Source organism: Callospermophilus lateralis, chromosome X (assembly GCF_048772815.1).
Source record: "Callospermophilus lateralis isolate mCalLat2 chromosome X, mCalLat2.hap1, whole genome shotgun sequence".
In the NCBI taxonomy this organism is placed as follows: domain Eukaryota; kingdom Metazoa; phylum Chordata; class Mammalia; order Rodentia; family Sciuridae; genus Callospermophilus; species Callospermophilus lateralis.
Genome location: NC_135325.1, coordinates 126,038,034 through 126,065,840, shown reverse-complemented (window position 1 = coordinate 126,065,840; position 27,807 = coordinate 126,038,034). Strand labels below are relative to the sequence as shown.

Sequence of the window (27,807 nt, the reverse complement as noted above, 5' to 3'; positions counted from 1 at the left end):
TCTAGTTAGTGAAATAGAACCAAGAATTCATGAAAAAGTCGCTTGTCAAACAGCTTTAGGAGATGTAAATGTTGGTCTGTATTTCTGGGTCTTTATTTCCATTTTCATAGGTGACTTATATGAAGCTAAACAGTGCTCTTAGATGACTTTTTTTGGTTTGGGTTCTGGGGATTGAACCCAGGGCCTCACACATACTAGACAAATACTCTGAGTTACATCTCCAGCCCTTTTTATTTTTTGAGACAGGGTCTCACTGTGTAGCTGAGGCTGGCCTCCAACTTGCCATCCTCCTGCCTCATTCTCCTGAGTATCGGGGATTACAGATATGTCACCACCAATGCCCAATTGACACTTTTTAATACCAGCTTTATTGAGGTTTAATCCATAGATCATACAATTCACCCATCTGAAGTACACAATTCAATGGTTTTTGGATATTCATAGATAAGTGCCAACTATCACCATAATCAATTTCATAACATGCTCATCACCCCAAAAATAAAGTCTGTATCCATTAGCAGTCACTCCATCTGACCCCAAGTCCTCTAGTGCTAGGCAATCATCAATTTTCCTTAAACAACATCTGAAACCTTTACAGTAATAACAACCTAATGGAAAATTGTTTGGGGAACCACCTAAACTAGAATGGCTTTCACAGTTATCCCGTCTACCTAGGGTCAGGCACTGTCCTAAGTGCATGCCATCACCTCAAGGCTCAGAGAAATTAAGTGAGGGGCAGAGCAGGACGTGTCCATGTGGTCTCAGTCTGTGTTCTTGCCTATTCATGATAAGGCCAACATGATCTAGACATTCAAATTCTGAACAAACTGTTTAAATGTTTATAAGAAGTCCCCCCATAGGTAGTCACCCAATGCCTAAAATAGGTTTTCAGTGCTATAGTTTCTATCATATTAATATAGTAAATTCCAGCAACCACCATTTATAGACAGGTGATGTCCTCAAAAATACTGACAGAGCAATACTGATGACAGTGTGAGACAAGCTCATACCATCAATAAACATGCACTGTCACTTCGTGCTGAGCACTGTTCTAGGGATTTTGCCTGACTAGGACGGATGAGGCTTCTGCTCTCCCTCCACTAGAGGGAGAGCAGAAACAAAGGAGAAAATAGGTCACTTTAACTGTGTAGCCAAGAATTAAAACAAGGCAACGTGATCTAGGATTAAGACTTCAGATGAAGAAGGTGATGTTTACACTCAGAGCTGAATGACACAAAGAAGGCAATTACACAAAGATTACAGGTCAGAGTCTTCCTGGCAGAAGGGACAACAGAGACAAAGGCCTTAAGACACAGAAGTGTTGTATGTTTGAGGAAAGGAGGAAAAAAGAACAGTGTGGTGTGACTGGGCCAGCAGGGAAAGGACATGAAATGAGGTCAAAGTAGCATAAGGCTAAGGATGGAATTTAGGTCTCATGAGTAAGACAAAGCTGGGCGTGGCGGCACATACATGAAGCCCCAGGTACTCAGGAGGCTGAGGCAGGAAGGTGGCAAGTTCAAGGCCAGCCTCACCAACTTAGTAGTGAGACTCAGGCTTTATGATGGCATGCCTTATGAGGGGGCTGTGTCTCACTAAGTTTTATTCTTTCAAAAAGAATAAAAAGAAAAAGGGGCTGTGGATATAGTTCAGTGGCAGGGCACCCCGGGATTCAATCCTCCAGCACCAAAAAGAGGAGTAACAGAAAGTCACTGGATTATTAAGCAAAGTAGAAACACAGATTTACCAGATCACTGTGGTTGCTGTGTAAGGAACAGACTGGAGAGTCTGCAGTCTCAAGTGAAATCAGTGAGGACAACACCATAATAGTCCAGGAAAAACATGGACTGAGGAGGATTTCACACAGAGCCTGGCTGAAGCCAAAGTGGACTTTAAAGCCCTCCCCTAACTTTGACCTTCCCTTTCCCTTGTCCCAATCTTGATAGGTGGCCCAGCATACACAGTTTAAACCAAAAGTCCAGGAGCCACCCTTAATTCCTCTTCCACTGCCCCTCCACAGCCAGGCATCAGTCATCTTGTTGGCTGCAGCTCAATACTCAGGACTCTGATGCTACTCTGGCCCGAGTCTCCCTTCTAACAAAGTCACCTCTGCAGATTGGCTCAGAGCTCAGCTCTTTCCCCTACTGTCACAGTTTTAATGAATGTCTGTCCATCTCTTTGGACACTGGTGTCCCTATAGAGAAGAGACTGACACAAAGGAAAAATATGTGACAACAGGGAATGATGGGGGGGGAACCTTTTTATTACTAGTAATTCCCATACTATATCCATCCAAATGACAGCAGGATGTACACTTGGGAGTTTCTGCTTCATTTCACACATTATATATAACTTCATCCCCTGGCCTTTCCACACCAACATACTAAAGAACACAACCCATATGCAAGATGTTCAAAATGCTGGATGTACCAGCCATTGGTAGCCAGATGATAATGTGCAAGTTGCTGTCTTAGGGTGAAGAAAGCTGAGGATGCTTCTCACATGTTTGCTTCAACTCACCAAACAGCCCCCTCATAAGGCATGCCATCATAAAGCCTATGTCACACCTCTTCAGCAGGGCCCTACACATAGTACTGCATCTGTTTCTAGTTTGACACCATTTTTGCTTATTGTTTGTGTTCGTGTTGTTTTGGTTACTAGTGCATGGGAATACTCTTGTACTCTGCTTATTGGCTGTCTGGATTTTCCTTGGACTTTAGCCAAGAGAGGAGTGGACACATGCCTGAGAAACAAGGTAATGACATGGGTTCTGGGTAGAACATATTTCTAGCTGTATGGATTTATGGGCCTCAACTAATAAGGCAGGCTGGTTCCCTCATGGGAGGAACAATCAGTTGTTCCACAAGCCCAACCTAAGTAAGGCCAGAAAAGAAGAAAGTAGAATGCCCTATGTCTGGGCAAATGGTAGGATTCAAAACCTTTGGTCTAATATGTGGCGAAACCTGCACAGCACTAAGGGGGCACATAACAAGGGCACTCAGCCTCTGGGAAACATATTGAGTCCTAACCAGTCAGGTCTTATCCTGATTCTGACTCAACCAGTCCAAGGGGCCCAGGCCAGAGTGTTTTTCAGGCTTGCAGATAACTCTGCTGTATAATCCACCTGGAAAAGTTCCTCAGTGTCCTTGGGTCTCACCTTCTTTCTATGCCCCTTTCAGAAGAGGGGGCTCATCAGGAAGGAGCTCCTACACGCCTCTGTTCACCCTCCTGAGAAGCATGAAACCTGTCCTTACACAGCTAGTGGCCACTACACAGGGTGCAAAAGGTCCTATTGCAACCTACCTTATCTGCCTCTCCCAGCCATACCTCCTGGCCCTGGCAGTGATGTCCACCTGGAGACAAGATGTCCCCCGAGTTAATCCACACTAAATTCTGCAGCTTGGTGGCTACCACCACCCTGGGGACCAAGTCCTGCTAGCAGATCTGCAGGTCTTAGAGTTACCTGCCTTTGGGTTGCACTTGCCCTGATCTTTAACATCTGAATCAGATAACCTCATACTGGGTTGAATGGTGGCTCCAAAAAGATAAGTGTAAGTCCAAACTCCAATAACTTCTGAATGTGGCCTTTTTTGGGAAAGGGGTCTTTATAGATGTAGTGAAGGTAGGGATATCAAAATGAGGAGATCATACTGAAATACCCCGATAGACCCCACATCCAATATCTGGTATCCTTAAAAGAAACAGAAAACATAGAAGAGGCCATGTGACAAAGAGGCAGAGATAAGAATATGAATGTAAGCCAAGAACTGTCAGCAACCACCAGAAGCTAGGAAACAGGCCCAGAACTTATTCTCAGAGCTCCAAAAAAACAACTTGACTTCAGGTATCTGGCTTCCAAGAAAAATGAAAAAATAAGTTTTGTTATTTAATGGCACCAAGTTTGTGGTGATCTGTTAGAGCAACCACTCCAAAACCACTCCAAAACAAAATAGTGCTCTTACAGAAAAATTACAGGAATAGGATTTAAGTGCAGTACCATGAGCAGAGAACCTGTCTAGGTATTTAACACTTCCCCAAAGTACTGTGTGATAGATATGTGGGCATTAGGAAATAGAAAAGTTTTTCCCCACTTCCTATAGATGCTGAGAAAGCTCCCAGCTGAGGCTTATTTTTAAAAATCCTAATATCCTAATTCTAGTCATTCTTCTCACTATCAAACAGCAGAAAGCCCTATGAAAAAGCCCAGGGATAGATCTACATCTTGTTCCTAACAAGGGAGCTTGGAGGGCTGAGGGAAGGAGGGCCCAGGACTGAGAAGTGAATGATGCATAGATACTGGAGTGTTTCTCAATTTCCAACTTCCTTTCCTTTACTAGAATTGCAAAGTTAGTTCCCATGGCTTCGATATCCTAGGAAATATCCAGAACTTTACAAAACAAGTGAAGAGTCCCCTATTCTTCCTCATCTGCCAATCATTGTCAACTGGCTTCCATCTGTAAAGCCAAGGAATCTGGGGCTGATATAGCATCAGACACTTCTAGAATGTGATGAACCACAACAACCACTCACACTGGGGAATAAGTGCTTGGCAAAGACAAGGGCACACTTTGGTGTTAGAAAAAGTAAAGTATATGTGTGTGAAGCATCCATTAGACCACAAAGTGCTCACAACTCCAAACCCAAAATAATGGAAGGGGGAAAAGGATAATGTGACTATGTAAAATAAAAAACACTCAAGGACAGAACACTACACTGACAAAATCAAAGGGGAAAAGAAACATGCACTTTCTGTTACAGACAAGAGCTAATCTTGCCAATGACAAAAGAGCCCCTAAAAAAATGAGGAACAAAAAGTAACAATCTAATAGGAAAATGGATAAAAGATATGTACAGCCCATTCACAAAAGAATTAAAAAGGGTACATACCCCTTGGAAAATATGCTTAAGCTCACTCTTAGTGAAGAGTGGCATGCCCAGCAGGTGGCAAAAATACAAAGGTCTACCCACCTCTTGCTTAGCAAAGACACACACGATTGGTGCATAAGCATTTTCGTTGCACCATTATTTATGACAGCAAAATGACTACAAACAACCCAAACGCCATCAGCAGCAACTGGTTCAACCAACCCTGGTACAGCTGCAAAGTGGAGTATCACATGGCCCAGGAGGAGAGGCTGAAGCTCAGAGCCAGCAAGTCAGTAGCCAATGGAAGGAAAAGTGGTCCTCCCTGAGAGTCCCTGGCCTAACCTCTCTGCAGGGATGGGAAAGGAAGGATGGATTAGCCACCAGACACAGGCAGTTCAGGCAGATAGGACAGAAGGAAAAGAGCAGAGAATCAGGTCTGACTCAGGCTTCATCTTCCCTCAAAGGGGGGACCTGCAGACCAAGGGACTTAAGCAAGAGCTCTGCAGCAAGTTCCTAGGACGTGCTCATTATCCACCAAACCCTTAATTCTGAATTAGGCAGGTGGGAGAGGAAAGCACAAATTGAATTGTCCTGGGTGTGGCGTCTTCAGGCAGCCTTGCATCTGCTGGCCCTACTCGATGCACTCCATGACATGTATCTGTAGGGTGTCCATATCAGGAGCCTGGTACTGGCACTTAGGACAACAAAAGTCAGGTGGCTCCTCAGGGGGGCTTCTCCTCTGGTTGGGTACGGCCGGGTGAAAGGAGTGGTGAGCTGAGAAAAGAAAAGAGGCACCAGGAAGTGGGTCTTGTGTACAAGCTGGGTACTAATCAGAGGGAAGGGGAGGTTGACAAGGTGCCAAAACTGGATAGGACTGCCATGTTCAACCATTAGGATCAACACCACTGTGTGACCAGGAGCCAGCACTACCACCACATTCTCCCTTTGGCCTCAGGATGGGGCAGGGTGGGGTGAGTGATGGGAGCAGCAGGGATACCCACCTTCAGGGCTGAAATGAGCCGCCTTCTAGAGTGGTACACCGCCCTCCCCACCCACCTCCTGCAGAACAATGCTCACTCACTCACCTGGGGTAGGGGGTAAAGGGGGCTGGGAGGCCTCTACATGCCGCTTCCTCATATCCTCAATCCTTTGAAAACAGAAACCAACCAATCAATGCATGCATTTTTGTGAGGCTCCTACCTGGAGCAGCAGAAAAGGCCATTGGAAGGATAGGGTGGACGAAGAGGAAAGGGAAGTACAGGGAACCTAATCTGAAAGCCAGGAGTCATCAGTCTCCTGCAATTACTACTAGTCACTGCCGAGTGCTATGCCCACTCCTCACATGGCCACTCTTGGAGGCCTACCTGGCTGATTCCTGGCAGCTGGCTTTTAGCTTGCTATACTCCCGCTGCAGCTGCTCCAGCTGCTCCTGCAGATGCTCTTTCTTCTCAGCCAGCTTCTCCCGGGCCTCCCTCTCAGCCTGGAAGTCTGCCTTGTAGATATCCGCCTGGCAAAATTCAAGAAAGGGACATGCCCACCACCCATTGGGCACATCATGATAGGCCTAGGGTAACAAAGTGAAACCTCCTCATGCCCTCTGTGAACCTCTGGCAACACAGAGGGAGCAGATACATCAGCAAGTAACCCCAAGAACACTGGGAGGTCAAGGATTGCAGCAAGGAGGAGAGACCTCACCTGGGCCTTCAGGACTGGTACCGTCTCCATCACAATCTTATGCTGCTCAGCCTCTTCCTTTAGTTTGTCAATCACTTCCTGCTTGGCCACCAGGGCCTCCTCAGCCTGCTGGAGCTGCTGCCTGAGATCCTCCAGCTGCATTCCCTAGAGATTGGCAAAGGGCACTGACAGAGCCTCCCAGAACAGGGCAAGGTGGAGCCATTACCCAGGTAGGCCACTGCTTCGAGTGAGAATTGAGGACAAAAGGGAGCCCTGGCTGGCCAAAGCTGGAACAACACCAGCTCCTTGGACTTCAGGGCCAATCACAAGATCTCAATGTATGCAAGAAAGCTGCATCCTGGTACTTCCCCACAGGGCAAAAGAAATGCTGAGGTTTTTTCTCAAGACATATTAAGGATCTTGGGATTGAGGAGAACTCTGAGGCCATCTGGTTCAGCCTCCCACCAAGGCACTCATTCCCTTCACAGAATCCTTCAACCCTTTAAGGACAAGAGCCACACTCCATCCTGAGGCTGCCCACTCCATATGCTACCAACTACAGACCCACCATCTAAGCCTCAATCCATTAGCCCTTCCACTCAACCATCTGATCTAAGGTCTGCTCATCCCACACAGACACCCCTCCCCATAAACACACATACACACTTCCTCCACTCCCCCGACACCCCGCCTCCCTGCCAGGATTTCGTTCCAGAGATTAAGTGCCATTTTTGTAACTAACTTTTCCTCAGGTGACCTGGTTTCAGGCTTAATCCTCATAAATCTCCGCAGGGTACATCTGTGGTTGACAATATCCTTCTTAAAATGTGATTGCTAAAAGTACACCCAGTTTAGGTCTTGTGAGGACAAACTAGAAAAGAGCTTTCAGCTCTCTTTCCATGCTGGGATACAATCAATACTAGAGCTTTTCCTGGCTCAGGGAAAATTTAGCCAAGAACTACACTGGTGAGGGCTGAATGTGTTCCTAGACCAGCCCACCTTGGGGCCTGGCAATGTGCCCCATATCCCTGTGGCCTTCTCTGAGCTGTCACAGCTGCAGCCTGAGGAAGGTCTAGGGCAAGTCAAGTATCCCCCCCAAAATCTAATTCTTTCAGGTCTCAAGAACTGTGATCTTCTCTGTCTTTGGGGAGACAGGAAGAGGTGAAGTCCTCTCAAGACAGCGCAGGCTGGCCATACTCACTCGCTTGCGCTCGCTGCTCACCATGCTACTCTTGATGTGGTTGTCATAGTCTTGGAAGAGCTGATGATAGGCTACCTGCAATTGGGCCAGCTTCCTCCTACACAAAAAAGGAGCTTTCATTGGAGAAACCACTTTGTCCCAGCCCAGGCATGGCTTCCCTGCCTCCAGCTCTACCCTCTTAATTCTTGTCATATCACAAACCTGGAATGGGGCCTTCCAAGGGTACATCTGGACTCCTAAGGTCATCAACTCTGAGGCAGGCTTTGCTGACAACAAATATTCACTGCAACTGACTCGGTTACTCAATAGTTCCTATCAGTTTCCTTAAAGCGAACAATTTTAAATGTTTATAATAAGGACTAGGGGTATAGCTCAGTGGTAGAATGCTTGCCTAGCATGTTCAAAGCCCTGGGTTCCATCCTCAGTATTGCAAAACAATAAAAAAATTAATAAAATGTTTGTCATAAGGTGGAACTATCCTGTAATCTTCAAAATTGTCAACTTCATGGAAAGCATAGAAAGGCAGGGAGAGTGTTCTAGATTAAAGGACACTGAAAAGGCATGCCAAGGAAAGGAACTTGGGACCCTAGACCAGAAAGCAGTAGAAGGGCTGGCAAGAACATATGGAGAATACAAAGGGAAATATGAATGTGGACTGAACCAAAGATAATATTTTTGTCTTAGCCAGGTGCAGTGGTACATGTCTATAGTCCCAGTGACTCAGGAGGCTGAGGCAGAAGGATGGCAAATTTGAGGCCAGCCTCAGCAACTTAGCAAGACCCTGTCTCAAAAAAATATAAGAAAGGACTGGGGATATAGGGTCAGCCAGTGATATAGCACCCCTGGGTTCAATCTCCATTACCAAAAAAATTTTTTTGTCTAGTCTCAAAGATGAATTATTTGACTATGATAACAATGGACTCTACTATTAGCAAGGCTAAGGGGGAGAGTCAACCCTAATCCACAGCCAGTCCCTACGAGGGCTCCCCAGAAGGCAGGAAAAGCCACAGGCCCATTGGCAACCCCCAGTACCACCCCTCCACACCAACTCACTTCTCCTCTGAGGCAGCCTGACGCTCCATGCGCAGGGCGGCCTCCACACTCTGGCTCTGCATGCGCAGCTGGTCCACCTGTACACTGTGTTGCTGCTGCAGTGCCTCCCGCTCACTCTCCAGCTGCCTGGCCTGCTCACTGGCGGCCCGCACCCTGGCACAGTGAGGAAGAACACATTGAGGGGGCATCAAGAAGGACAGCATGGGCAAGGGGTTAGGTTCTGAACACCCTGTGACTGCAAGCTGACTCTGGGTGGCAGAGTGGAGGCACTGCCACCAAAAACAGGAAAGAAGACTGGGAGCCAGGTGGAGAACAGATAATAAGGAGCTCCACCTGAGATGAATTTACTCCAGTACAGGGGCCCAGGAAACAACCAAGTGCAGATGGCTAGGAGACTAAAAGTCAAGAGAAGGAGGTGAACTAAGAAAAGGATGGGCCACCTGCATCCCAAGCTGCCCACTACAACGTGAGAGGAACCTCCAGGAAGGTGCTGGGGCCTCAACAAGAGCAGTCTCAGGGAAGGGGTGTCAGGACAGACTATTCTAAAAAAATAGGGAGACTGCCCACCTGAGAATGCAAACACTGAGCTCAACAGCAGACCAGAGCTCAGCTCCAGCCCTGTTGCTGCCCACAGCTCAGCTGGAGTCCCAGCTGTTTGCAGGCTCAGTTCCCACACCTGGATCACAGGGAGTTGTAAGACAGGACATGACATCAATGGCCCTGGTAGGGAATTTCTCTCTCCATCTCACTACAACAGCTCAGGCTGTCTCACCTCAATCACCCATGATCCCCAAATCCTCTGATCTGAGCCTCACAGCTTCCTTAATCTCCAATTTCAAAGCTCCAGCCTCATTATCCTGCTGCCCCAGGGCCTTCAATAGCCACTACTCAGGCACAGTGGCATATGCCTATAATCTCAGCAACTTGGGAGGCTGAGGCAAGAGGATCTCAAGTACAGGCCAGGCTCAGTAACTTAGCAAGACCCTGTCTCAAAATAAAAGATAAAAAGGGCTGGGGCTCAAAATCCCAGTATCACATAAAAAACAAACAAACAAAAAAAGCCCCCACTGCAGCAACAATGGTGGATGTTTCCATGTGGCCCTGTGGTAGCCTCCAGCTGAAGGTCACCACAACTCTGACAAGACAGGCCTGAACTATCAGGCCTTCTCCACTTCTGCCTTTGCTCATGCTTCCTCTTCACCTCCACCACCAGCTCTTTCTGAACTGGAGTCTAGTTACCCTCTTCTGCAGAAAGGTTTCCCTGACAACTATCCCATGTGCACAGTGACCACCTTAATACTGCATTAAGAGGGCTGAGGCCACCATGTCAGCTGCATCCAAATGTCTGGAGGGCAGCAGCAGGGCAGTATAAGAACCACAGCACCATCCCTGCACTTTGACCAAATGATCCCACTTAAAATGACCAAACTCACTTTGCAAAAGAATAACAGGCAGGCCTAAGGCAGCTAGCTTTCAAGATTGGCCCTTAGCTGGTGCAAGTTCCCTGCACTGCTCTGATGCTTTCCCTGCTGATAAGGGTGGCTCCTGTGCCCAAACTCTGTATAAACAACATTCACTAAGGTGAACACCCACACATTCTGCCAGGAGTCAGGAATTTTAGTATGTGCCTTGGAGAAGGTGCCAACATGAGTAGCCCCCAGAAGAAACCCAAGGTGCTATCTCCATTAGGCACATGTGGGAAGTGGTTTTCTCTGTATACCTCAAAGGGGTACACAGCGAGCCTGAGGCAGGCTTCTCCAGTCTTCAGCTAGGGATCTTATACTAGAGGATCCCACGGTGCATCCTTCCCCTGTGATAAACCTCAGCCTGGAAGGCAACTATGTGCTGGGTCCTGGGAGTGCTTCCAGAGAATCACCTATCAGAGTGTGGCCTTGGGGGCCCATGAAAAGCCTCCAAAGGAAATAACACAAACTCTAGCAAAGGACTGGAAAGCCTAGAAGTAATAGCTAGGAGCCATGTCCTGGATACCTGGACCAGAACTGTCACAAATCTGCCATAACAGACATCTGCCCTCTCATAGAGGAATCCCCAGAGGCTTCTACACCCTCCTCATTTGAAACCCTGGAAGTGGCCTCCAGGACTGGCTTTCCCTCCCTACTCACCTGCCCTCCAAATCCTGCCGTTCCTTGATGGCAGCCTCTAAGCGACTCTGGCTCTCTTGGAGCTCCCCCAGCAAGGATGTCACCTGGGCTTTCACAGAGGCCTTGTCCTCAGCCATCTGCTATAGGAGAAAAGGTCACCTCCTGTTAGTGCTACTTTCTGCCCAGCTTCCCACTCCTGGCATCCCCAGTCCCTAGGGCAACCTGCAAATGACTGAGGCATGTGTACCCTCAGGGCTTCTCTCCTGCCCTCATCACTTTCCAAACCCAGACACCCCAGAGCCTCATGAGTGTGATGGCAACCTGACCTTCCCCAGTGGTCCACCTTGACCCTTACTGCTGGATGAGATATATTTACCAGTCTCTTCCCATCCCTCCCCAACTCATCTCATGCCTCACCTCCAGCAGCTACCCAACCCTAGCAAGGCAACTGAGGCAATGTGAAGGGATCAAGTCCCAAGAGTCCATGCCTCCTAGTCCTTCCTGCATCCCTGGGGATGGGGAACACGGGACCCCAAAGAGACACAGGAGCATAGAGGTATCTGGAGTCCTGTGTGGGGCTCCTGACAGCTCAGGTACTACCCTGGCCATCAGACCATAAGGGCTGAACCTGGAGGCCATGTGACTATGGCCCCAGCAGGCAAGCTCTCTTATCTTTGAGAGTCAATGCCAAAGGAGGCAAGACTTGAACAGCAACAAAAATACAATCCTAGTCTGTGGCATAGGGCCCTTAGAAGGTGGGAGGTTTCACAAAGCAAGAGTGGATACTGAATCTTTTTAAATACTAATAACAAAAACTCTCTGTGCACAGTGGCACATGCCTGTAATCCCAGTAACTTGGGAGGCTGAGGCAGAAGGAAGGCAAGTCTAAAGCCAGCCTCAGCAACTTAGCAAGACTCAAAATAACAAATGAAAAGGTCTGGGGATGTAGTTCAGTGGTGGTAGGGGTACTTTCTGCAAATACTCCATTCAAACCCTGCATTTAAGAGACTTAATCCAACTAGGAAAGCTGAGGAGGAAGATGGCAAGTTCAAGGCTAGACTGGGCAACTTAGTGAGATCCTGTCTCAAAATAAAATAAAATGGCTAGGAACATAGCTCAGTGGTGCCCTGGATTCAATTCCGAGAGAGAGAGAGAGAGAGAGAGAGAGAGAAAGAGAGACAGACAGACAGACACAGACACACACACACTTAATCAAACTTTAATAGGGCTTTCAACAGCCTAAGGCCATGCTAGTGAGATGCACCAGGCAGCTTCCCAGATGCTGTATGGAAATGCTCACAGCTGTTAAAAGAACTATCTATTCTGGCCAACACCTAACATAGATCACTGACCTTTCTTGGAGCATTTACTACAAGAATTATCAACTATGAGTCCTTCCTCTGTCTCAGATATCTGTGTATCTTCTACAACCTATCAGTGTCTACCTCAAGGACTTAAGAGCTATTCCTTTGAAATGGAATCATCAAAAAAGATGTTTCCACACTCTCCCAGTCTCTTTGGGAGAACATAATCCTAACTTTATTAACTGCCAGCTCAGAGACACACTGGCCTCATCACCTGGATGCTGATACCCTTTGTCATTTTTCACTTGGGCCCTTCCCCCAATCTGACACTCTAATTCATTCATAGTCTGCCCCCTCTCTTTCAATGCTAGGGTTGGAACCTCAGGCCTCATGCATGCTAAGTACACTCTCTACCACTGAGCTACATCCTAGCCACCATTCTCTCTTTAAAATACTGGTCAACTATAGAGCTCAGCTCTTTTCCCTACTGACAACAGTTACTGAACAAAATCTGTTTTCACAGTTACAAGGAATGCCCACCTTTGTTTGACACTGGTGTTCTTATAAAAAGAAATGCACAGAGAGAAGGTCACATGATGACAGAAGCAGACACTGAAGAGATGCAGCTGCCAGCCAAGGAGCACCACAGACTGCCAGGAGCCACAAGACACTGGGAGAGGACCTTAAATGGATTCTCCCTTGCAGTCCTCAGAAGGAATCTACCCTGACCACATCTTGAATTCAGACTCCTGGCCTCCAGAACTGGGGGAAAACAGATCTGTTGTTTAAGCCCCCAGTGTGTGGTACTCTGCTTCCGCAGCCCTAGCAAAATCTTTACACCTCCACAAATGAGAAACAAGCACCTTGAGCCAGAAGTTCCCAGTAGTGAGGCACACAGCATATGCCTTTCCTCCAGGGCTGGCAATCTGCCTGCATCAGGTGCCCCCCACTCCCATGCCCCCACCTTGCCCTTCCGGGACAGCACATATCCTGCTCAACTATTGTCCCGGGATCTTGAAAGCAGCCAAGCCAGAAAGGCCCTGAAACACCCTCCTCAGCCCATAGTAAGCATGCCATCCTTTGGGGACAGTACACTGAAGAGCCAACTCACAGATCCACAAGGTGGCCACAGCCTGAACCTCCCAAAGTTGAGTCTGGGTCCTGCCTGGCTCCTAGAGGATGACCTCTAAGGCCTTTGAACATCCAGCCTGATGAGCATGTCTGGTTCACCTGGGTTTTAGGGCCCAAGCCAGGTAATCTATGCTGATGCCATGATGCGGGTGGGGGCCTTGGGCCACGTGGAACTGGATAAACTTTGGGGTGGCTGATGCCTGAACCACCCAGGTCACCAACTATGGTGCTCAATGCCTACACGATTGACCCCAATAAAACCCCAGACACACTGGCCTCGTCATTTAGACACTGACACTCTGTCATTTTTCACTTGGGCCCTTCCCCCAACCTGACACTTTCATTCATTCATTCTTGGTCCCTAGACACCAGGGACCAAGTGAGCTTCCTGGCTGACTATACTCCATGTACATTGTTCCACATGGCTAATGAGAGAAGCAAGCACTGTCTGCAGTGCTCCCTGGGAGGCCACCTAGAAGCTCACACTGGCCTCTCCTGGTCCTTACTCTATGCACCTTGAACCTCAGCTGACTTTAATCTATATCCTTCCACTGTAATAAGCTGTAGCTGTGAGTACGATGGCTTTTCTCAGGTGAGTCCTGCAAATCAAGCCTGAGGGTGCTCTGGGGGACCCCTGACCAAGGGTTCCTTGTGGGAACACTGGTGTCCCTATGGTTTACAGAACATAGGTGAAAGCCAGGCACAGTGGTCCATACCTGTAATCCCAGCAACTCAGGAGGCTGAGACAAAAGAATTAAAAGTTTGAGGCCAGCCTCATCAACTTAGTGAGACTCTGTCTCAAAATAAAAAAATAAAGAGACAGGGGGATGTGGCTCGGGGGTTAAGTGTCCCTGGGTTCAACTCCTGGTTAAAAAAAAAAAAAAAAAAAAACAGTATGCAGGTGTAACTACAGCCCCAAGCTCCAAGGAAAGAGCCTGCCCTGCCTGCTACCTACCTGCTGACATAACTTCAGGTCCTCCATCTCCTTCAGGGCCTCCTCCCTCTGCCTTCTCAGGTCCAGCTTCTCCAGGCTCAGTCTCTCCACCAACTTCCTAGCCTCCTGAAATTTGCACATGAGGAACTCCTTCTCCTCCCTCTGGCTGACTTGGAAATGTAGCAGCTCCTCACAGCGCTCCCGCAGCATCTGGTTGCTCTGCCGGATGGCATCTGGGGGCACAAGACAGCAAAGGGGAGGTGAGTCCCGAGAGTCAGGCAGGCTGGAGCACCAGCCCCTGCCGGAGCTTACACAGGTATGAGGCCTACAAGGCCCAAGGTCTGAAGCTGGGCTAACCATCACAGCACCCTCCCATAATACTAGGTGACTTCTCCCTAAGATAGATGGCTTCTAAACACTCCCCTTCATTTTTTAAACACTTCCAAAATCAACTACTAATGATATGCCCGTAAGTTTCTGCAATACCACACTAAACATGTGAGCTTCACTTTAAGGAGGATGGCAAGTTCTAGGCCAGCCTGGGCAACTTAGAGAGACTCTGTCTCAAAATAAAAAATAAAAAGGGCTAGGCTTATAGCTCACTGATAAAACACCCCTGGGTTCAATCCCCAAAAAGAGAAAAAAAAATAATACACATTTGGGAATCAGAGTGACAACAAAAAAGTGCTGGGTGCCCCACCACTCCCAGTGCCTCTCCCTCCCCCAGCAACTGTGATCAAGGCCATTTCAAAGTCCCTACAGCAAGTGTCCTAATTAACTAGAGGCCACCTGGGTACTTGGGGCCCACTCAAACCAAAGGACTAGCAGGCCAAAGGAGGAAGACTACCCCTAAAAACCAGGTGGCATGATCATGAGCTGGAAGGAAAAGGATGAGGGGAGGGGAGACAAGGATGTTCCACTTGGTAGAAGGCAGGTGGGAATGTGCATCTGCTCTCTGAAAGCCGGTGAAGCTGAGCAGCACAAAGATGAGGAGAACTGTCATGGAGACGAGGATGCTGACCCAGGAAAACATTGGTGCCCAGACACACTAGAGGACAGAAGGCTTTGTGCTGAGGCCTCCAGAGGACTGCCTCAGTTGCTCCAGAAAGCCACTGTCCCAGCCAAGAGCAAAGCCCCACCCACAGAATCTGGTACTGCCCACTTCCAGGATCAACAATAGTTAATGATTGATCATTGCATGGATACAGAGACCTGGCCAAGTTTGGCTCAACTTAAAAAAGGTCATTCCAGCTCCAGATTTCCCTGTACTCATAGCCCACTTCTCCCTCTGCCCAGCCTTGCTTTTTTCCCTATCCTTCTCATTCCCAATATCAGTCCTAAGAACACTCTAAACACATTTCCTGAGCTAGGCATAGTGGCATGCACCTGTAATCCCAGCAGCTCAGTAGGCTGAGACCGGAAGATAACAAGGTCAAAGCCAGCCTCAGCAACTTAGCAAGGCCCTATCTGTAAATAAAATATAAAAAGTGCTGGGAATGTGGCTCAGTGGTTAAGCACCCCTGGGTTCAATCTCTGCTAACAAAATAAAAAATACACACTAATCCTGCACACTAATTTGCACCTAAATGTACTTCCAGCAAACCCCAACTGAAACCAAGTGAGAGGGTGGCTAAGCTTGAAATGCTAACTAGAGACCACCTGGGTATGCTCTCAGGCACATACCCATCTGCCGCAGTCTGGCTGGGCACAAACCACGAGCCACTGAAGCAAGAACAAACTTTATTTTTGAACTCCACCAAAACACTTCACACAGGCTCCCAGGGAATTCCTCCCGAACACCACGCGGCTCATCCAGGAACCAGCAGCCGGAAATATCCTCTGGAAATCCCTCCTCCTGCACTTCCCCAGCCAATGGGAACTCTCCGGGAATCCCCACGAGAACTCCAAAGTAGCGTGAGAACTGCGAAGTAGTGGCCGAGGCAGATAGTAATGCCTCGCCTGTCAATCAATACTACTGGCAAAATGCCAGGGGCCATTCCAACTCAGCTGTGGCTCTCAGCATCTCCCCCCTTCTGGTTAATTAAACAACAAGCAATGTGGCTTAGGGACCGTGCCTGTTAGGTTGTCCGATACAACATATGGTCCTTACCCGCCATTGGATGAGCTGACCTCTAGGCGTCAGCCTCCTCCTTAGGTTGGTACCACTGCAATTGGATCATACCCGTCACTGACTACCGGTCCAGCATACAGCCAGACTTGTGGATAGGCCTTTGCACCAGTGGGGGGGGGGGGGTGAGGTTCTTTGCCTCACCTCTGTTGGCCCCCAAATTTTAGACCATCACTAGTAGAAGGGAGGAGGATACAGAAATGCCACGACACTAAGCCAATTGACGGCTCCTTTGAAAAATTGTACCACCGGTGACACCATCAGCAAAGATACTCCAGCACTACCACAATTCGCTACACCAACAGACAGTTCACAATGCATACAAGTGATACATAGTCCAGGCAAGTTCTGCAAGCAATTCAAAGCGGAGGAATCTATCAATATGTCCATTTCCTCCCAAAGTAAATCGACTCCTTGATTGAGCATTACATGTTGAGTTCTTATTCATTGATGCATCCGTTTATACAGTTTACTGTGATAGCTACCAAAGAAGCTGTAGTTTGGTTTTCTCCTTGTCTTCACCAGAACTAGGACGAAGATAGGAATTCTGGCAATGATGGCTAAAAAAAAACAATTATGTAACATTCTAACAGGCACTAAGAAAACAATTTTCTGAAAAATTTACATTATCCTGAGCAGAATTATTAAATATAATGAAAAGGAAAGGTGAAAGTAAACAAACAGATCTGTAAACCTCCTTATTTGTTCACATATTAAAACAATCCTCAACAGCTGTTTATCCAATTTAAATTAAACCATTTAAATCACGTGAATAAAAAAAAATTCGGATCCATTTCTTCATGAGCGCTCCTCATATATGAACATATGAACATACGCACATACAGACATACAACACAAAACAGAAATGTGCACACATAATATATACAACACATAACATAATAGTAAAGGCCTTGTAGTTTTTCACAGGTGAAATCTCCATTGCAATGTTTAAAAACTCCACAGTCAAAAAAAAAAAAAAACTGATCAGAAAAACATTAACCTAGATCTGTATGAGCTCAAGAAATAAAATAGAACTTTATGATGTGGGAAAAGGCAACAATAAAATAGATATTGACAAAAGCATCCTGGTTAATCACTGTCGTAGATGTAAGAATAGCCAAGCTGGAGTTCTGGATATCAGCTGTTATGGATTTGAGTCAAATCATCTTCTTTTTGGTCTTTAGAAATTGCTTTGGTTAGTCTCTCTGGAATCCAAATCGGCTGCTGTTCTCCCTGTGGAAACCCACAAACAGAACCCCGACTACAGACAATCACTGGGTCAGGACCTTTCCATTGTCCTGTTAGAATATCCTTCCAAAGCACCTTAGGCTTATGTACATTTTTTGGACACATATGCCTTTCCACAGTACTAAGCCCTGATGAATCCAAATTTAAAAAGTTTAGAGTAAAAAGGGTTATTTTAAGTTTATCTTTGGGGGATATATACCCCTTTCCAATTCCCTCTTTTTGCTTTAATAAGTACATTTTAATAGTTTGATGAGCTCTTCTAACTATGCCTTGTCCCTGTGGATTGTATGGGATTCCTGTTACGTGAGTAATGCCAAAGGATGAGCAAAATTGTTTAAAAGAGGTAGAGGTATAGCCAGGACCATTATCTGTTTTTAACTGTTTTGGAACGCCCACAGTGGCAAAATTTTGTAAGCAATGAGCTATAATATCTTTAGTTTTTTCTCCGGCATGAAGGGAGCCCATCAAAAATCCGGAAGAAGTATCAACTGTAACATGCAAATATTTTAACTTTCCAAATTCTGGCAAGTGTGTGACGTCCATCTGCCAAATATGGTTAGGTATCAGTCCTCTAGGATTGACTCCAAGATTAACTTGTGCTAAAAAGGTCACACAGTTTTGACATTGTTTTATTATTTGTCTAGCTTGTTCCTTAGTTATTTTAAAATGCTTTTGTAAAGTATTTGCATTGACATGGAAGGATTTATGAAAATTTATAGCTTCTTCTAGTGTAGAGAAAATATGTATATGTATGTCATGTGTAGTTTTATCTGCTAAATCATTGCCCAAACTAAGGGCTCCAGGAAATCCTGTTTGTGCTCTGATATGTCCTATAAAGAATGGATCTTTTCTGTCCCAGATAGACTTTGTATAGTGGAAAACAAAGAGAAAACAGTAGAGGAAGGGGAAATCCTACCAGCATCTTCAAGGGATACTATAGCATTAACTACATACTGACTATCAGAAAATAAATTAAATACAGAATCTTTAAACATCACAAAAGCTTATAAAACTGCATTAAGCTCTACCTATTGAGCTGATTGTTTGGGTACTAAAAATGTAAAAGTTTGATCAGGGGTAACTACTGCTGCTGTACCATTATTTGACCCATCAGGGAATATATTTGGAGCATTCATGATAGGGGTTTTTCTTGTCATTTTTGGAAAAACTACAGGATGCGAAGACCAAAAAGACAACAAAGGATTAAATGGTAAGTGATTATCAAATGAAACATTAGATTTACACATGATTATTGCCCAAGTATTTAACTCATTAGCTAACTCATCAATTTGATCCATAGTATATGGAGTAATAATTTTATTGGGAGAAATTCCAAACACTCCCTTTGCTGCTTTTATTCCTTTGAGTATTAATTGTCCTACAGCCTCAGGATACCTAGTAAGAATAGTGTTAGGAGAATAAGATAAATGTATCCACAATAATGGACCTTCATGCCAAAATACTCCTGTAGGAATATTTTTTGTTGGTAGTACAATAAATAATAAAGGCAAACTTATATCAATTCTATCCAAATGCATATTTTCCATATATGTTTCAATGATTTTTAATGTCTTTCTTGCTTCAGGCGTTAACATGCGAGGTGAATTTGGATCTGAGGGACCTTTTAGGATATCAAATAAAGGTCCCAACTCTCCTGTTGGTATGCCTAGATAAGGCCTTATCCAATTTATGTCTCCCAATAACTTTTGAAAGTCGTTAAGTGATTTGAGTTGATCTACTCATATTTGAATTTTTGGTGGATGGACCATGGTCGAGGATAATAGAACTCCTAAATAATTAATTGGAAAATTTAATTGTACTTTATCTATTGCTATCTCTAGATTATAATTTTTTAATAAACTTGTAAGTGTGGAATAACATTCTAGCAATGTGTTTTTAGCTTTGTGTGATAACAATACATCATCCATATAGTGAAATATTTGTAGTTCAGGATTTTGATTTCTAAGTGGCTGGATTGCTTTGTTAACATAAATTTGACATATAGTTGCATTAAGCTCTATTGCAACTAGATGGCTGTTAGCCATCCCTTGAGGGAGTACTTTCCATTCATATCTCTGATCAGGACCTTCATGATTCAGTGCAGGGATAGTAAATGAAAAACGTGGACTATCCTCAGGATGAATTGGAATTGGAAAAAAACCAATCTTTAATATCTATAGCTAAAACATACCAGGTTTTTGGCAAAGCAGACAATTGAGGAATCCCCGATTGAGCAGGTCCCATAATAACCATCTCATTATTAATGGCTCTTAAATCTTGCAATAATCTCCATTTACCAGATTTCTTTTTAATGACAAAAATGGGAGTATTATAGGGAGATACGGAGGGTTGTATATGTCCCTCCACTAATTGTTGTTTGACCAGGTCATGGGCTGCTTGTATCTTTTCTTTAGTCAGGGGCCACTGAGGAACCCATACTGGTCTTTCTGATTTCCAAGTAATTTTTATTACCTCAGTGACCCCTTCTGAAAACCCAATCCATGTCTATTTATTCTTGATCTATTTGAATTGGTGCTGCTATACCTTGTTCTTGTTCTCCTAATCTTTTTCCTTTCCTAAAACCTTGTCTAGCCCTAATAGTGGGCGCATTTGGATTGATGTTATTTGTTAATGTCAAACCTAATTGATCTAGGACATCTCGTCCCCATAAATTTATAGGAAGATGATCCAATACATATGGCTGTATAGTTCTTCACATCCTTCAGGATCCTTCCAATCTAATACCATTGCACTTCTATGGGGATTAGTTGCCACTCCTAGGCCTTGAAGCGTTTGAGTGGCTTGTTGTAATGGCCAATGTTTTGGCCATTCTTGACGAAATATGATGCTAAGGTCTGCACCTGTATCCAGTAGCCCACTAAATTCATGTCCTTGAATATTTAGTTTTCGCATTGGGCGAGAATCTAAATTTAAAGACAGTATAGCCCAATCTACACCTGTGGAGCCTAATCCCCTGGAACCTCTTTCTATAGTACTGCTGGAAAATTTATCATGTAGGCTGGGTATTATTAATAACTGTGCTATTCTATCTCCTGGTAAAATTACTGATATACCCTTTGGAGAACTGGCTATAATTTTTATTTCACCTTCATTATCAGGATCAATTACCCCAGGACTTATCATAAGTCCTTTTAGAGTAGAAGAACTGCGTCCTAACAATAAGCCTACTGTTCCTTGGGGAAGAGGTCCTTTTACTCCGGTGGGAATGATTTGAACTCCCATCTCTGGAGTTAGTACTGCTCTGGCGGAGGCGCAGATGTCCAACCCTGCACTCCCTCTGGTTTGTCTGACGAGAGATCTGATGGATAATGTGTCCTGGGCACTACCCTGATGGTGTTGCTGGGTTCCTCCATGGTGTTTCTGGGTTCTTCCAGTGCCCCGTATATTTGTGGTTGTGGGCCCAGGAGCATTGGGCCCCCCCTGTCCGTTTTTTGGCAATGGAGCCCAATGCCTTTCTCCACGACATCGTGGGTAAACACTTGATCCTTGTTCGTTTTTTGATAATGGAGTACCCTCTATGGTGGTTTGAGAACGGCATTCATTAGCCCAATGTCTCCCTCTATGGCATCGAGGGCAAATACCCAGTATTCTACTCCTTTGATACCTAGCTTTGTTAAACCCTCCTCCTATGGGGCAATTCCTTTTAAAATGTCCTGTTTGTTCACAATTGTAGCATGTTTTGGGCCTGGCATCTAAAGCCTGTTGTACTGCAGCTGCCAAGACTTGCCCTTGTTCATTAATGTCTCTACATAATTTAATATATGTGTTTAAATCTTCATGTTTCCATGGTCTAATGACCTCTCTGCAGCAACAATTTGCTTGGTCATAAGCCAGTTGTTTAATTAATGGCATTGCTTGTTCTGTATCTCCAAAAAATCTGGTAGCTATTTGAATAAGCCTATCTACAAATTCAGCGTAAGGTTCATTAGCTCCCTGTATTACCTTAGATAATTGACCTTGTAAATCTCCATGTCCTTGTAAAGTCTTCCATGCCCTAACTGCATCTGCAGCAATTTGTGCGTATATGCCAGGATCATATTCAATTTGTTGCCATTGACCCTCATAAGGTCCTTTTCCTAACAACATATCTAGATTTCTTTGAGGGTAACCAGCTGCTCCATTTCGCCTAGAAGTCTCCATGCAAAATTCCTGATTGGCAACCTTCCATAACAAATATTGTCCTCCATTTAGCACAGATTTACACATGCTACCCTTCTGCTGGCGTCATGTCCAAGTTGGTAATGGATTCAACCGTGCTTACAGTGAAGGGTGCTTGAGGACCATAGGTTGTTACAGCCTCCTTTAACTGCTTCACTGTTTTGAAACCTAAAGCACGGTGAATTCGCTGCCCTCCTGCCTGCTCAAATACAGGGCATGCTAATCTTTGAGGTCCTGTCTCAGGATCCCATCTATCAACTATGGGGGTTGAGAGCCACTCAGCTATCTCCATAGGTGGAGCTGTTGGTTGAATTACGCCCTCTGGTGATAGAACGGTGTTAGTAGCAGCCTCCTGTTGTAGCTTTTTCCCTAATAGCTGTTTCTCCTCTAAGCTTTCTTCCTTAAATTTTCTTCCTCTGTCTGACTAGCTCGAGAGACCTTCTCTTTTGCTTGATCTAAAATGTCTTTCTCCATGGTCTGAACCTCTAACAATTTACTTAACACTCTTTCAGTTTGTTTTTTATTAATTTCTAATCTACTATAAAGATAATGCAACCCAATAAGATAACACAAAACAAAACCGAAACAGAATGAAACAAAAACGGAACAAAAAATCGTTGTATCAATTTTCCTATTTTCTTGACATGTGCATTTGTGGTCTATTTCTATCTCTTCCTCAGGGGCGAACAACTTCAAACCTTGAGCCAACCATTTTTCCCAGTTTGCCTGAGAAAGTTCTAGGGATAGGCAGCTTGAAACAAAAACAAAACAAATCAAAACAAGAACACATTGTTTTTTGAAATGGTCACCCATTCTCTCGCCTTCCCTTAGGGGCAAGCAATTTCACTTACCCCCAAGCTTCAGGGTTCCCCGCACGGGCTGCCAAATGCTGCAGTCTGGCTAGGCACAAAGCACAAGCCACTGAAGCAGGAACAAACTTTATTTTTGAACTCCACCAAAACACTTCACACAGGCTCCCAGGGAATTCCTCCTGAATGCCATGCAGCTTGTCCAGGAACCAGCAGCCGAAAATATCCTCTGGAAATCCCTCCTCCTGCACTTCCCCAACCAATGGGAACTCTCCGGGAATCCCCGGGAATCCCCACGAGAACTCCAAAGTAGCGTGAGAACTGCAAAGTAGCGGCCAAGGCGGATAGTAATGCCTCGCCTGTCAATCAATACTATTGGCAAAATGCCAGGGGCCATTCCGACTCAGCTGTGGCTCTCAGCACCATCCAGACCTAACAAACATGAAGGTGCAGGTGATAGGAATAAACGTTCCACTCAGCAAAGGCTGGACCTCCTAACTTTTCACTCCACTCCACCCCACCACCCCAACCACTGGACCCACCTCGGAGCTCTTGATTCTCCTCTAGACAGCGCTGGAGGGTCTCAGGGATGCCCTGCTCTGAATGTAGATGTAGCATGGCCGGCTTTCCCAGAGAAGACTCTTCACCCAGCACGTCCTGGTCCCCTGCTGGGCCACCACTGGGCTGCACCATCTCACACAGCTGATTCTTCCAGAGATGCCTGCTCATCCAACAAGTCAGTGTCTGGAAAAGAAAAGCAGGCATCACATGACACCATACAGAATTCTCTTACCCAGCAGGACAAGGTGTTACTCTGTGCAGAAGCTCTGGGCCCATATTTGCAGCAGGATGCCAACCACTTCATCTAGTATAACCAGATGCTGAAATGGAGTTTTGGTCTGAGGTAGCACACATTCCCACTCCAAAGGGAGGGGATTAAGACTGGGGATACAGCTCAATGGTACGGTGCTTACCTAGCATGCACAAGACCCTGGGTTCAATCCCCACTACAGGAAAAAAAAAACACAAAAATCCAAAGGGAGAGGATTATTTATAGATGGCAAATGCCAGTATTCTGGGAATCCTACCCTATCCCTTCCCACACTTCTAAGAAGTGGAGGGTCAAGGCCTCTTACCCTCACCTAGTGTGATAAGTTGAATAATAGCCCCCCAAAAAAGATATGACCATGACCAGGCCCAGTAGAGCATGCCTATAATCCCAGCAGTTTGGAAGGCTGAGGTTAGAGGATGGCATGTTCAAGGACAGCCTCAGCAACTTAGCCAAGACCCTCAGAATCTTAACAAGACCTTGTCTCAGAATAAAAATAAAAGGGCTGGGAATGTGGCTCAGTGATAAAGCATCCCTGGCTTCAACCTTTGGTACAAAGAAAAAAAAAGATATGGCCATGTCCTAACCTTTGAAACCTATAAATATGACTTTATTTGGAAAATAGGTCTTTGCAGATGTAGTTTAATCAAGGATCTCAAGATGATATTATCCTGGGTTATGTGAGTGGGCCCTGATTCCAATAACAAGGATTCCTGTAAGAGAGAGAAGAAAAAGTAGAAAACAAAGAGAAACACACAGGGAGGAAGCCATGTAGAGATGGGAGTGATGTGAGAATAAGCCAAGAACAACTGCACCACCAGCACCTAGAAAACACAAGGGAGGATCTTCTCCTAGAACTTGCAGAGAGAATATGGCCTGTTCACCCTCTGATTTTGAAATTCTAGCCTCCAGAACTGAGAGATTCAATTTCTGTTATTTGAAGCCACCCAGTTTCTTGTCACTTCTATGGCAGTCACAGAAACTCATACACAGAAGAGGGGCTTCAAGAATACCATGCCAGGTCTAAGGAGTGTTCCCTAGAGTTGGGAAGATAAAGGTAAGAAGAGACTTCTAGTGTCTGACATGTACCGAGAAATTTGAAATAGAGAGCAGGACCTGACACAGCAAAGCAGAGTAGGTGAGCTGCTCTTGTTCGCTTGAGTTTAGATATAGACCATGAGGAGCAGTATCAGATCCACCATTTCATATCCACCCAAGAAGACTGATTACCAGGAAGTGGAGGTCAATCCCAATGTAAGTTTCCAGCAGCAGGCCTGATGCTAGGAATGTTGACTTTAACACTGATTAAATCTGGTTGTTTTACTGGGCTAGTGGTGCACACCTGTAATCCCAGTGATTCAGGAGTTGGAACAGGAGGATCCCAAGTTTGAGACCAGCGTCAGCAACTTAGACCATGTCTCAAAAAAATAAAACTAAAAATGACTGGGTCCCAACAGCTGGGGAGGCTGAGACAGGAGGATCACAAGTTCAAAGCCAGCCTCAGCAATGGCGAGGCAATAAGCAACTCAGTGAGACCCTATCTCTAAATAAAATACAAAATAGGGCTGGGGATATGGCTCAGGGGTCGAGTGCTCATGAGTTCAATCCTGGTAAACCCTCCCCCAAAAAAGAGAGATCTGTAGAGGTAGCTCAGTGTCAAAGTACCCGTGGATTCAATCCCTAGTACCAAAAAAATTGACTGTTTTGATTGTTAGCACTTACAACATCTCACTTATACCCCCACTGACCCAAACACAGCAGCTGACCTGACATCTCCATCTTTTTCCACATACTTTCTTCCTTGGCTTCCATTAACAACCCAGTCTCCTGGTGTCCTTCCCACTTCAAAGACTGATCCTGCTCAGGCTCTTTCACTGTTCTCATACCTTCATGTAGGGGTACCCAGAGCTGTCCTAGAACCACTTCTCTTCTCTAACTATACTCAATCCTGTAGTCATTCCAAAATAACACCCAAAAAGAGACCTCTTTTCCAGACTCACATATCAAACTTGATATACCTATTCGAATGTCTAATAGTCCTCTCAAAACTAACTTCTCAGGGCTGAGAATATAGGTCAGTGGTAGAGCACTTGCCTAGCATCCATTAGACCTTGAGTTTGATTCCCAGCACCACAAAAAAAGTGAATAAATAAATAAATAAATATAAATAAAGAGAGAACTGGGCATGGTGGTGCACAGCTGTTATCCAGTGACTTGGGAGGCTGACTTAGAAGGCCAGCCTTGGCAACTCAGAGACCCTGTCTCAAAATAAAAAAAATAAATAAAGCATTAAAAGGTCATAGATGTAGCTCAGTGGTAAAGCACCCCTGGGTTAGATTCCCAGTACCAAATAAATAAATAAATAAATGGGGAACTCCTAAGTATATACCCAAGACAAATGAAAATATATCCACATATGAATGCTCAAAGTGGCATTACTCAAAACAGCAAAAGAATGGAAACAACCCAAATGTCCATCAACTGGTTAATAAACAAAATTTAGTACATCCACATGCTACAAGATAAACAAATCTTCCAAACACTATGGTAAGAGAAAGAAACAAGTCACAAAAGAACACATGTTGTATGATTCCATTTATGAGAAATGTACAAAATGGACAAATCCACAGAGAAAAAAAAAAAAGCAGTTTCCAGGCTACTTAAGGAAATGAGGTGAGTGAGGCCAGAAGGGTGCTTAAAGGGCCCAGGGCTGTTTTTTAGGGTGATGAAAATGTTCTGGAAATAATGGTGATGGCTACACATCAGTAGATATGCTACAAATATTGAACTGTACACTGAATAGGTCAATTGTTTAGCATGCGAATTATTTCTCAAAAAAGCTGTTATGGAAAATAATAATGGAAGAGAATTTTGAGGAGTATAAATTAAACACTTAGTTACTAGTTGATAATTGTAAAATGAGAGATGGATATATGGAATTTATTAATCTTTCCACTTTAATACATTTTTTAAATTTTTTTTAATATTTATTTTTTAGTTTTCGGTGGACACAACATCTTTGTTTGTATGTGGTGCTGAAGATCGAACCCAGGCTGCACGCATGCCAGGCGACGGTGCTACCGCTTGAGCCACATCCCCAGCCCACATTTTTTAAATTTTTAATAATAAAATGTTCACAGCACCATTATCTCTCACACCTGGAATACTGCAATAACTTCTTAACACACCATCCTGGTTCTAGTCTTGCCCCCTACAGTCCATTGTTCTCACAGTGGCTATAAGATCTGCCTAAAAGATAATTCCGGCTGGTGTGGTGGTGCACACCTGTAATCCCAGATACTCTAAAGGTACTCAAAAGGCTGCAACAGGAGAATAGCAAGTTTAAGGCTAGCCTGAGCAAGTTAGCAAGACCCTGTCTCAAAACAAAAAATAAAATGATCTGGGGATGTAGCTCGGTGGTAGAGTACCTCTGGATTCAATTCCCAGTACCAAAAATAGGTAACTCAGATCACATCCCTCCTCTACCATGAACCCTACTTTGGCTCCCCCTTGCTCTCAGTATAAAAGTCAAAGGCCTACAAGACCCTATACCATCTGGTCTCCCCATTCCTCCCTCTCCAACTATGCTGCCCACGTTCCCTGTGCGCTTCCTCCGTGTTTCTAGAATATACCAAGACGATCCTCTAGTTCTCAGGTCACAGAAATGGTATGAGGGCAGGTAGATAGTAATTGTTTTGCGAGTGAGCAAACTGAGGCGAGTGAGGTAAGACGCTAAGCTGTCAAGCTATACTCCAGTCCTTTTTAAAGACTTCAAGTCCACACAAATTTGATGAACAGGAAATGTCTCAGGACTAGAAGAGTTCCCGCACTAGAGACATGGTGAGACAGAGACCGCCGCGGCAAGAGAGGAGCAGAACCAGTCCCACTCGCCGCCCAAATAACCTGGGTCCTGGTGTTCTAGAAGCGCGAAGCCGGAACCGGTAGGGCCCAACAGGAGAAGCCTGGACATCGGAAGACGTTTCAGAGGCTACAGAACGCCCGCCGATGGAACCCTGTCTTGGAAGAAGTTAACCACACCTGTCACCAGTGTAGGTCAGACGTGAGAAAGGCTGGAGCAGCGGGCTGCGAGAGTTTCCTGGGTCCGGACACTCGGAGAAAGTCCCCAGTCCGGAGGCCGCCCTTCCCTTCCCCGCTATGGAAACCCCCGCTTCCGGCTTCCGGCGTCGTTGTCCTGAGATCCGGAAGTAAAATACACAATTCCTGACCCCAGGAGTACAGGAGGATAACAAGAGATGCAAGGCCACTGCAAGGCCGTTTCTTGTTCCTGAGGGAAGCCAGAACCCGCTAGCCTAAACTAGCCAGCAGAACACTCCCCAGGGACAAGCCCCAGG

At 45.3% G+C, this 27,807-nt stretch overlaps 1 protein-coding gene across 5 annotated transcripts; it reads right to left on the bottom strand.

The window, feature by feature from the left end:
• Window positions 1–345: 345 nt before the first annotated feature.
• Window positions 346–27,619, bottom strand: Ikbkg (inhibitor of nuclear factor kappa B kinase regulatory subunit gamma). Of its 5 annotated transcripts, none has more exons than XM_077106565.1 (10): window positions 27,359–27,619; window positions 23,169–23,370; window positions 14,284–14,495; window positions 10,915–11,033; window positions 8,792–8,944; window positions 7,739–7,835; window positions 6,559–6,702; window positions 6,228–6,370; window positions 5,949–6,010; window positions 346–5,637 (listed from the first exon to the last, which is right to left on the bottom strand). In XM_077106565.1, the coding sequence occupies exons 2-10, from the start codon at window positions 23,353–23,355 to the stop codon at window positions 5,495–5,497; spliced, it is 1,260 nt and encodes a 419-aa protein (XP_076962680.1). In that variant the 5' UTR covers window positions 23,356–23,370; window positions 27,359–27,619; the 3' UTR covers window positions 346–5,494. The 5 variants fall into 5 exon arrangements, with proteins under 5 accessions (XP_076962680.1, XP_076962679.1, XP_076962682.1 ...); XM_077106564.1 differs by having other exon boundaries at window positions 27,494–27,619; XM_077106567.1 differs by having other exon boundaries at window positions 7,760–7,835; window positions 27,494–27,619.
• Between the last annotated feature and the right edge of the window lie 188 nt (window positions 27,620–27,807).

Excerpts from the sequence above, each read along its gene's own strand:
- Ikbkg (XM_077106565.1), bottom strand. The coding sequence starts at position 23,355 with ATGAGCAGGCATCTCTGGAAGAATCAGCTGTGTGAGATGGTGCAGCCC. Across the intron at positions 6,703-7,738 it reads TGAGCAGCGAGCGCAAGCGA|GGAATGCAGCTGGAGGATCT; the intron begins GTGAGTATGGCC and ends GCCAATCTCTAG. Across the intron at positions 6,371-6,558 it reads TACCAGTCCTGAAGGCCCAG|GCGGATATCTACAAGGCAGA; the intron begins GTGAGGTCTCTC and ends GAATTTTGCCAG.